Raw genomic sequence first — 11867 nt, forward strand, 5'->3', positions numbered from 1 at the left:
TCTTTATTTCTTAAACTCCACGCCTAATCAAATTAAGACACTTAAAATGAAATGAAGGGAGTACAATTTTAATAAAATTTTACATATATATTTATCCTCTGGATTCAGATGAACCCAATACCAAACATGCTGCATCCGGCCCCATGCTCTGCGAGTGTGTGTATGTCTGGTTAGCAAATGTTTCTCTTTTTTTTTTTTTTTTTCTTTCTAGTTAGATGGCTTTCTTTTTGTTTTAAACAGCAAAGCCATGAATTTGCTTATCTTGCACGTGTTACTTTTATGATAGTACGTGTAAACTGAATATAGAGAGCAGGCCAAATTAAGACTTTGAGTTTCCTCAACAAGAAAGACGAGGCTAATAACTAAAGGTGGTGGTTGAAAGCTAGACAGTTAGTGCTCATTATATCCTCTCTCTAACAACTAGTCTTCTTTTAACATCAGGGAGAACGAGTACACGAATTACTCTTTTGGTCGGTGTATCTGAATTTTAGAGTAGCATCGAAGTGCGAATTCCGTATTAATCAAGGACTTTTTCTTTTTTTAATCATTTGCTCTTATTCTTTACCAATTCCTTCTCACCGCATACCGGATCATGCTTTCAACTTTATGAATTTGAATTCAAAATTCTATCACAGTTTGTATAATTTATAGCATTCGAAATCTAATATTTGTATCTGCTGAGTGAACTTTTCAATACGTATATAATGTTTGATGAGTTAAAATTACTGACTTTGATGAATCCACACAAGAGCAGCCAAAGGGAAAGACTATTAAAAGTCATTTCCTCAGGTCCCAAATACTAAAGGCCTCAAAATGTTAATCCCTTCGTCGCATTTTAACTATCGTCTTAGCTTATTTTACGCCTATTACGAAAATAATAAATAGAAGATGTAGTTTATTTATAAGTTACCCTTATTTAATAAAAAAGTAGATTGATTGTTAACTCTTAATACCGTACATTCTTCTTTAATATTGTAATAATCTGCGCGCTCGGTCGTTTTGAGCATTAAATATCATTTTCACTAAATGACTTTTTCAATAGCTTTAAAGGGTGTTCTTGACTTGCAAAGATGGATGACACGATTTTTGAGGCAATCGAACGAGTATCGAAGAAGAAATATAATTCAAGTTCTTTAATCAAGGAAATGGAAAGGTTTGACCAAAGTTAACATCGGAAGTTAACTAGTTTGGATCTGAGTTTCGACAGTTCCATGTCCGTAACGTGATTTATGACCAAGTCGAATAGTTGGAACGGATCCTGAGAGGATCGGGAGTGATTTGGACCTTCGGTTGGGAAACTAGTTAATTCATGAATTAGAGCTAACCACAATCAATATTGGGTCAAGACGGTCCCGGATTGATATTTTAAGTGTGCGAGCAGGTTCATAGCGTGTTTTATAAATGCATATTTAGTTTGTGCCTAGGAGGTCTCAAATGTGTTTCAGGTTTTAAAACAAAGGTCGTGCATAGCTGGTTTGTTGTTTCTGGTGCCAGTAATTTTGGTCATCGTGCTCGCAGTTGAGTGTCGCTTTCGCGAAAAAGAGAGCTGAATGGTCTTTGTGTTCATGAGAAAGGCTTCGCTTTCGCGAAGAGGAGCCGGATCAAAGGATCGTGATCGCTGGTGGGCACTGCGTTCGCGAAGAAGAGATTGTGTCTGGTAGGGAGCTCAAATTTGGTGAATTAGGAGGCAGTAGAGCCTTTGGAAGCTTACGCTTCACTCGGATCGAGATTGGGAGCGTTCAGAGACACTCCGAAAAATGAAGGCTTTATTGTTATTTGTTTGCTCAGCTTTGAGGTATGTTAAGACTTCTTGAACTTTGTTTGAGGGAAGTTTTTCATAAATAAAGATTAAAAAATGATAATAATAAAAGTAAGGGAGAAAGAGGGGGGCTTGTACCTGTGGTGTGATAGGCATTGGTACGAGTACATGTGCTATGTATGAGAAATAATGTAATTGTGTAGTTACGGATTCTAATCTGAGAATGCCAAAGTATGTGAGCATTAGCTGGTAGATACTTGACTTGTTTTGCCTGATTATGTGTACATATCGCTACATTAAACCCGTATACATGTGATAATCGAGCTAGTTGTGTAATTCTGCACGCTAGATGATTATAATTGAAGTGCATTTAATATTCATGCTCATGTGATCCGAATTGATCTAATCTGTGCAGGAATAAGAAGATTGGTGTGATTTATCATTCCTATTGTTGATTTACCTGATTTGCTGATTCAACCAAATGACTTACATATTAAATGATAGAATATAATTATCAGTGCTATGACGAGCATTTTGAAAGGTAAAAAGTGAAAAAATGGCACTTTCTAATAAATGTTGACATGTCATACATGGATATGTGATTGAATATGAGCATAAATTTTATTGGTGAAGACTTGATGCAATATGTGAAATTACAAACAAACATGCCATGTTACAAATGTGTCCAAGTTCATTTTGAGCCTCAAACACAATCAACAGAAGCAGAAATGGAGGAGCATCCTTTTAGATTGCGGTAATTAAAGGAAAGGAGTGTTAAAAATTGCTTGTATTATTGATTTACTGCTAATTGCAATCATTCTTTCAATTTTTTTATTGCACCATCTTTTAAAAAATCAACAAAATTATTTATGCTTTAAGATTTTCTCCATTCGAACAAAATGAAAGGTATGCCTCAGATTCGTCGTTGCATTTTGGAATTTAAGATCGGAGAATAATTAAATAGGATGAAAGTCATATGACTAAACGACCTAAACTTTTGTCTTCTCATCGACCATGGAAAAAACTTTACCTTAAATAGTCATGGAACACATCTATTTTGCATTTATTAGATCCACCTTCCTCCCCATCTGTACCGAATTTATTTCTTCTTAATTTAGTTTTGATGAAGATCAGATCGCAATTCGCAAGCTCAAGATCATCCCTCTAATCAATGGCCTAGAAATTTTAAGGCGTATCAAAAAATTGGTTTCTTATTGAAAAATAATAAAATGGCTTACTAGTTATAGCTACCGGCCAACAGCATTAAATCTCACTTTACTCAAAAGTACTATAACACACTAACAAACACACAAAATGCCATTCTAAATGACCTCAAAAAAACTAAATAAACTGACCTCACATTAGTTGTTGAAAAATCTTGTTCCTTGTATTATAAATATGGTGCCCAAGTGAATAATAATCCCACTGCAGGAAAATTCCTAGAAATCAAAATACCACACATCTCTCTGCATGGTTTCTTTTAATATCAGTTTACATTAACTATGCATTTAATTCATCACCCGTTTTAAGACCCTTTAATTATATAGAATATACAAAATATAAATATCCAAATCCAGGACTGAGATCTTAGTTTCAAATCTTTATTTTTCCTTCTCCTCTACTTCATCCTCTTTAGATCTCTCCAGATCTTGAAGTGAAGAAAAAAAAAAATGGTGAGTGGTGGTCATCATCATCCAGCAGATTTCCTACTAATCAAACAAGATGACAAGTTTTTCTCAAGGCTTTTATCTAAGGAAAGTAGTGCAAAAGGTGAGTCTTCTTTCAGGTACTACTATTGTGGAGGATCATCAGGTTCAATTCCATTTGTTTGGGAATCTCAACCAGGTACACCTAAACATAAACTTTCAGACACTTTAGTTCCACCACTTACTCCTCCACCTTCTTATCAAACTAAAGACCACTTGAAATCCTTGAAAAAACAATCAAAATCCAATTTTTTCCTCTCCATTTTCCCCAAGATTTCATCCAAAAGAATTACTGTTTCACCTTCACTTACTTCCCCTTCTGTTTCATCATCTTGTTCGTCGTCGTTCTCATTGTCTTCTGTCTCAATTACTGCTTATTCTAATCGAAGAAACTATCGTTCAAGATCAGAAATTGAAGAGTATGATCAAGAGAAACTGCAGCTTCCTGCTTCACCAAATTCAACACTTTGTTTTGGGTGTGGAATAGGGAATTCTAAGCGTTTTCGAGTCAATAATCCAGCGAAAAAGAATGTGAAGAAGACATTTTCGTCATTTCTTGGTAATTAATGGTGGTTCTTGAAGATGGATGATATATTTGAAACATGGTGTTCATCTTTTACATCAGTTTTAGATACTTTAGTAGGTTATTTAAAATGGTGTCAACTGTGAAGTGTGCTATGTGATTCCCTGTTTTTAATTATTTGCTAGTAATAATCATGGGAACAAAATTATGTCGAGATGTTTTTATTTTGGTCAGTGTCAAGATAAAAATTGATGCTATTTGTCTTTGGAACTGGTAATCCATTTACTTGAAGTGTGAATTTTCTTATATTAATTTTTACGTTTATCCTGTTTTACTTATTAGGATGTACAGATGCAATAATTATATGGAGTATCTTTCTTTTCATCTTTGATATTGTGCAAATGGGTGAAACATGCCATTAATCACAAAATGAGTAATCTTAACATTTATCCTGTGGTTCTTAAGGATGGGTCAATGCCACATTCTATTTGAATCATGATTTTCTCACAGGAGGCTTTGTAGCATATTTCTGGATGAAAATCGTCAAAATTTAATATAACTGAGATATGTTATTGTTGTTACTTGCACATTTTTGAAGGGATAGGCTGCAGGGACTAGGGAACCCCAATTAAGAAAAATAATTTATTACTTCATCTGTCTCAATTCAAAATGGAATCTTTAAATTTTTTTAAAAATAAAATTTACATATTTTGAAACCATGCAAAAAGTAAAATAAGTCATAATAATTGATATTTTAAAATATTTTAAAGGCATATGAAAAGATCACAGTCAAAGAAAAAACTTAATTGACTCTTAACGTCCAGTGTCACACGGAGGAAGAAAGTTTTGCAATTACGGTGGTCCATGTGGGGAGATGGGGTAAAAAATGTCTGATAAGTATCGAACCCATATTTAATTTAGGGCCTACTTGTATTATTGAAAAACCATGCATAGATTCGACTTATGTGGTCTGCTGAATTATTGAGAATCACATTTATGTCACCGTTTTGAAGTTGCTGTAGCTCAAAATGGTCCTGCAAGTACGGTTTACAAGGAAATAAAGTCATTCAATGTATCCTTTCCAAGTGCCCCTGTTAATATTACGACTTACGACAAATAAATTTAGAATACTGTTTACAGTATTGAGAATTCTAACAGCTATATATCTTGATAACCCAAATGAAGAATAAGAATAATGCACTAGTGTCCTTGTTGGTCATGGTGCTACTTGACTTTAAAGATGATGGATTTGAAATAACTGCATTACTTTATCCAAGGTGTTCATTTGTACCTCTGTTTTAGATAGGCTGTGTGGTGTTCTGAAATCTCCCAATTTGAAAATTTTATGCTAATAGTCATGGGGATTGGGGAACAAATATGTCAGACAACTTTTTTTTTTTTGGTAGATAGATCTCAATATATATTTGATACTACTGTTTTTGAGGGAGTGGTGATCAGTTTGCCTGAAATGTGAACCTTTTAATCTAGTCATATTTATTTGTACAAAGTAAGATTAGCCCGTCAAGACTGCAATATCTTAAAATTGAAATTTATCATTTGTGTTTTCACAGTTAAATAAGACTATGCAAATATGTAAATACAAAGCTTAGTTATATAATCATCCTTAGAGGTAGACACACATACATGGAAAAATATGCCAACGCCTGCAAATTGATTTAACAATTTCAAAGTTTCTCTAGTTATAATAAAATAGCCAAGGATTTTACATGCTTCTTGTTTTACTTGTATAGGCTTAGTATCTTGGAAGGATTAGGTTTAAAGAACCCTTGCAGTTTCGGACTCGGTTCAATATACACGAATTTGACCGTCCCAAATCGTTCCAATCTCAGCAAACCCCCAATTCTTTTTCTGGTCACCCCCTTTAACCTATAGGAAATATCAGCAGAATTAATATCACCTTTCATGGGAGTATTATGCAGCGCTAAAACGGGGAAGAGCAGATGAATAGCAGGCGAACCAAGCAATGGGATGGAGAAAATCAAATAAACAGAGCGAGGAAGAGGATCGGTGATACAGTGTAATGAGAAAACGTATTGTTTCTACCAGCTTTACAAAGACATATACGTGTTTTGTAGGGAAGAAGATATATATATACATAATAACGTGCCACTTTAGCAGAATGATGGGCCCAACTGCCGAAATTCCTATTAAACCCTTTTGGTCGGCAAGGAGGACAATGGGAAGCTCCTCAAACTGCTGCTTATATATTAGTAGTAAAGTAATAATAGAGGTTAAAAATCTAAATTGTTTAGATTTTCTTTTTGGTTAATATCTCAATAAACAGGCTGCTTATTTAGTAATTTTATTGATAAATAAAAGCAAAAAGCAACAAAATGTCTTTACCAAGTGCATAAAATAAGAGCTAGCTAAAATGATCAAAGCCTGAACCAAGTTAGGACTGATGAACTATTGTAACAAGGTTTTATGTTCGACACTGCTATTATTTTTGTGTCCTCTTCCTGCTGTAAACTCTGTGTGTGACCTTTAATACTTCAGCTTTGACTTTCTGCAGTATATCACCTTAATGAAAATCAACCAGACCAAATTGTTTAGATTCATTTAGTGTATCTGTTTTTTATTCTTTTACACCATTTATTATTTGGGTCAGATATGGCTGATTCTTTCAAATCTCATACAGAGTCTAAAATAATTAAGATCCTAGTAACTAATTTTAATAGCCTTGTGAAACTGATCTTTTACCACTATTCTCGCTACTACTTTTTTTCTTCACCCCTCCCTAGGAGTTTCTACCTTTTTACTCTTTTGGTGACTTGAATGCACAACCTTAGGATTGGAGTTGAAAGATGCTTATCATCTGAGCAATCGCCTCTTGTCACTACTCTCGCCACTACTACCAAAGACAACTAACCACTGCTATTACTGCACATTCATCACCATATAACCACCACTACTGACCACCTCCACCAACACTAACCACTACAACCAACCATCTCCACCGCTAGTCATCACACCAACCATCACCATCACCAGCCACCTCTTCTACTGCATCACTGCTAACAAACCAGTATACAATCATCAGCTACGTCGACCATTGCATAACCAACACCAATCACCACCGTGTAACCAGGGTGACACCCCTTCGTCGAAAACTTTTTGTAAATATATGAATATTTGCAATCTGAAAATTGGAACATATAGAACAAATAATAGAAATGACACTGCTTTATCAAGAGCTTCGTTGGCTCGCTGGTTTGGCGCCTTGCTATTGCACTAAACCTCCCGACTTCGAGCCTTAGCAACCATGACCAGAGGCGTCGAATCTAATCTTTAGAATAGTATTTTTATTAACATAATGTTGTTCTATCAATTATTCACTTGTTTTTTTTTTTTTTTTTAAATGACGACACTGCTTATAAAAAATCCTGCGTACGCCACTGCGCATAACCAGGGGCGGACACACCCTATGCCAAGGGGTGTCACCCAACACCCCTTCGTCGAAAACTTTTTGTATATATATGAATATTTGCGATCTGAAAATTGGAACATATAGAAAAATAATAGAAATGACACTGCTTTATCAAACGAGCTTCGTTGGCTCGCTGGTTTGGCGCCTTGCTATTGCACTAAACCTCCCGAGTTCGAGCCTTAGCAACCAGACTAACCAGAGGCATCGAACCTAATCTTCAGAATAGTAGTTTTGTTAACATAATGTTGTTATATCAATTATTCACTTGTTTTTTTTTTTAAATGACGACACTGCTTATAAAAAATCCTGCGTACGCCACTGCGCATAACTATCACTATCAACCACATTCACTAACCATGACCACCATTAATAGTAACCACATCAACCATCACTACCGCTAATTGCTATTCCTATTAGATTTTAGAATGGTCTTCATCAAATAAACTATTTTTCCCACATGTAAATTAGAGTTTTTTCTCATATTTTATGGATATAAAATTTTAATTATCATTTTATTTAAAGTTTAAATTAAAGAATGATTAAAAATATTTAGATGCTGGCAAAGCAATTTTAATTATGCAAAGTTTAAATTTTGAGATAATATCTTAATAATTAGATATATATCGTTGATTTGGATATCTTGTACATTTAAAAAGAAAAAAAAATGAAGGGGGGCCTTAATATGTTGTGAGCTTCTTTGTTCGTTTTTAAGTAGACCTGTTCTTCTTAAGGTGGTACAAATAGAGTTTCCATTTACCAATGATTATGTCTCTTTTCAATTTTGACACTTCGACTATGATATCAAGCAAATGAATTCACAAGGGGTGAATGACACATTACCTAGGTACTCTACGTTTTTTCTTTTAGCTATTATAGGAGAATAAAAGCATCTCGTGAGAATTACATTTTATGTTGTCGACTACTAGTCAGCAACTTTTTCATGCAAGGTATCATTTTCTCTACTAATGAGTGCTCGAATTATTGAAACACTCCTTGGATCCAAATTATGCAGTCCAGTGAAGTACCTTTTTACTTTTATTTTATTTTTTATTTTTATTTTCAAGATTTCCATCTTTATGATGGGGGAGTTAAACATGACTCTAACCTGTATATTTATCAAAAATCATAATTACATAAAGGAGGACATAAACCTTAGCCTCGATAGCTGTGAAGATGCTAGCTATGACCAACATATTACATAATTGTACGAAAAAACTTACAAGTTGATCAATAAAGACACTGTTAGTCCTAGGGTAATGTGTAGCACCATGAGGCAGTGGTATGTACAAATTTGTCACATAAAGAAGCACATAGAAGGTTTCAGTTGTCATTGATAACAAACTTATTCCTCTTCTGTCTAAATCTGAAGTTGGGGATGCCATCAAACTCTAACTTCATTGAAGCTCTAACCTTAGAAGGAAGATAGACAACTTCATTGAAGATAGTATCGGTTTTTGAATCTTCACCCATATTGTTGGCAAGAATATCAGCAGTGCAATTACCTTCTCTCAAGTTATGCGTAAATTTGAAATTACCATCCTTAATTTTATCCCAAATCTGCTGTGTCACATGACATATTATCCAAGGTGGTTTTTTAACCTTTTGATAAGGTCCTACGTGGTTTTTTCAACCTTTTGATAAGGTCAAGGACAATCAAAGAATCACTCCACATTGACATTTAGGAGGCCATATTTGTAACATAAGGTGATGCCTTTAAGAATGGCCATAGCTTCAGCCATATTATTACTGCAAATACCATAATACTCAGTAAAAGCAGGATAAATCTCCATTCTGATCTCTAATAATGCCGCCACCACCAGACGATCCTGGAGTGCCTCTACTGCATCCATCAACATTTAATTTTATCCATCCATAATCAGGTTTGAGCCATAGATCTTCTTTAGATTGAATAGCAGGTCTTAGATGCTCCACGTGTTTGCAACTATCATTCCAAGATAAAGGAAGGTAAAGCCCAGGGAATGTACAATTGATATACACAGTAGCGAGTTTGATCACTTTCTGAATAATGAACCAGGATGACATTTTGATATTGTCAAACACAGCGAAACCTGTGCTTTCAAATCTCCTAGCAAATGAAGGTTGGCAAGCAATGGAGAGTAAAATTATGCACCTCATTGTTGCCTTTTGCTAGTCACCAGTTCATGACTCTCTGTCTAACCCGTCCATGACAATTTTGATGCCACATGGATTGCAAAAGAAAGACCAAACCTTATTAGCAATTTGGCCTTCACTGAGCGGATGAAAAGTAGTCTCTTCCCTGTAGTCACTATACAATAGTCACAAATGGAGGATAGGTTGATTCCACTTTTCTTTATAGCAATATCAATAGCAATCTTGTTCATCAAAGCCGTCAATATAAAGAAGAGATTCTAATGGAACTTTCCTGTACCAAATATTCTTGCTAGACAAATTTGTTCCCTTTCTCTTTCTTACAACCCATGCTGATTTGCAACTGATATTTCCTGAGGGATCATGCATCGAAATAGGATAATTTAGCTTGTCAATATTGACTTTGATGTTGATGACTGTATTGACAATGTTGGGAGGTAACTCCTTCTCAGCATCACCTGTTTCAAGTTTGTACCATTTAAGAATTCCTTCACAAGTGTCTTTTTAGGAGTTATAATACCCTGAACTTGATTAGCCAAAGGCTCAAACTCAGTCCAAGATTCCCACCAAAAGGAAACATCCCCCTTCCTAATAGTCTAGAAAATACAAGGTTCAGCAATTGCTTTAATATCCATCATTCTTATCCATGCATGAGACTGTCCTTGTGCCCATTTCTTGGCCTCTCTGGATGTTATCTTTTGCAATATTTAGCCTCTAAAGATTCCTTGAGAAGAGTATGTTGTGTTCTGAATTTCCACCAAAGTTTAGCAGCGAATGCATTGCAAGTATCTTTGACAGATTTGAATCTTGCACCTCCTTCACTAACTAGAAAACTCAAGTCATCCAAGCCACCCAATGTTTCTTGGTTCTGTTTCCATCTATGCCCCAGAAGAAATCAACAGTAATCTTTTCTATTTGTACAGGTTGTTTCGGTGTCCGACTATTTTACCTAAGCCGTGCGGGCACTTACCATCCCCTAACTCCGGTAAGCGAATCCTCAACCCGACAATAAGTAAAGACATAAATAATGAATAGATCAAGCGAAAAAGTATAGATACTTAAGTCTGCGCGATATATATATATATATATATATATATATATATATATATATATATATATATATATATATATATATGTAGTGTAATAGTGTGGAATAATAATAATACCCCTAGGGTCTAGTCTGAGTAATACAAGAGCATCTAAAAGGGAAATAATACAAGTCTGGAATAATAATACATAAAATATCTATGTCTCTGAATAGTATAGGACATAATGATAAAGAAGTTTTCAAGGCAGCGAATGGCCATGCTTATCCTAGAAACTCGGAGATAATACTGAAGCGACTATCAGCCACCTGTCACGGAAGCAGATCCAACTTGATACTCTGCATTCATAAAGGAATGCGGCAAGGGCAGGTCAGTACAAAACAACAGTACTGGTAGGCATCATCGGCCGACTAAGCATAGCTAACACAATCCAGTTAATAAAGTAGATAAGCAGATAAACCAACAAGTATAAGTCAATATAATCGAATTCAAGTATACGTCATCACCTAAGTAAAGCCTCTAATCCCCGAATGTGTCAAGTCTGAATATATCTTCCGAATCCAACATCATAAGTACAACACCAAAACATCTCAAAATCAAGCCATAATGCAATGCAATGCAATAGTGTATGAATGCAATGCAATGCCATGCAAATGTTGTGTACACATATACTTCGAACGAAAATATCGACATCTCGGTAGAACAACCCAGTGTGACTCGCGAAGTCTAAGTGCCACCCATCCTGGATCTTTTCCCAACAGACAGACAGGACCCCGGATCTTTGCCCACGGGGGGTTCTCACCGGCACTACTCTAGGGAACCCGCGGAGTCTATGTACTCACAAAATCAACGATTCCGGAACTGACATCGGATATCGTCCATCTCACGTTACTCAAGTAAAAACCGAGCCTAGCTTATCACAGTGTTTCATCAAGTATCATCAGTATCTCCACAGCGTATCATGAAAATGAGAGTGCGTGCAATGCATGTATCAACATCAATAATCATGCTCAATATCACAAGTACCAACAATGGGTACGCTAACAATATATCCGAATTACCATACCAACAGTGGGTATGCCAACAATATCACCGAATCACAAGTACCAACAGTGGGTACGCCAACAACATGATAATCAAGATGATAAAACAGAATTCAATATCTATCAACAACTTGTGGCATTAAGCCAACACAATGGAACAATCAAATCACAATATAACGGGGTGGCTATTTCCAACACACAACAGGGCCCAA

General features: G+C 35.5%; 1 protein-coding gene across 1 annotated transcript; it reads left to right on the plus strand.

The window, feature by feature from the left end:
* Positions 1-3173: 3173 nt before the first annotated feature.
* On the plus strand, positions 3174-4286 carry LOC132053536 (uncharacterized). The gene has a single exon (XM_059445614.1). The coding sequence runs from the start codon at positions 3430-3432 to the stop codon at positions 4030-4032; it is 603 nt and encodes a 200-aa protein (XP_059301597.1). The 5' UTR covers positions 3174-3429; the 3' UTR covers positions 4033-4286.
* The last annotated feature ends 7581 nt before the right edge of the window (positions 4287-11867 follow it).

The sequence above is a fragment of the Lycium ferocissimum genome, chromosome 1 (assembly GCF_029784015.1).
Source record: "Lycium ferocissimum isolate CSIRO_LF1 chromosome 1, AGI_CSIRO_Lferr_CH_V1, whole genome shotgun sequence".
Taxonomy (NCBI): Eukaryota; Viridiplantae; Streptophyta; class Magnoliopsida; order Solanales; family Solanaceae; genus Lycium; species Lycium ferocissimum.

Coding starts and splice junctions, on each gene's coding strand:
- LOC132053536 (XM_059445614.1), top strand. CDS start 3,430: ATGGTGAGTGGTGGTCATCATCATCCAGCAGATTTCCTACTAATCAAA.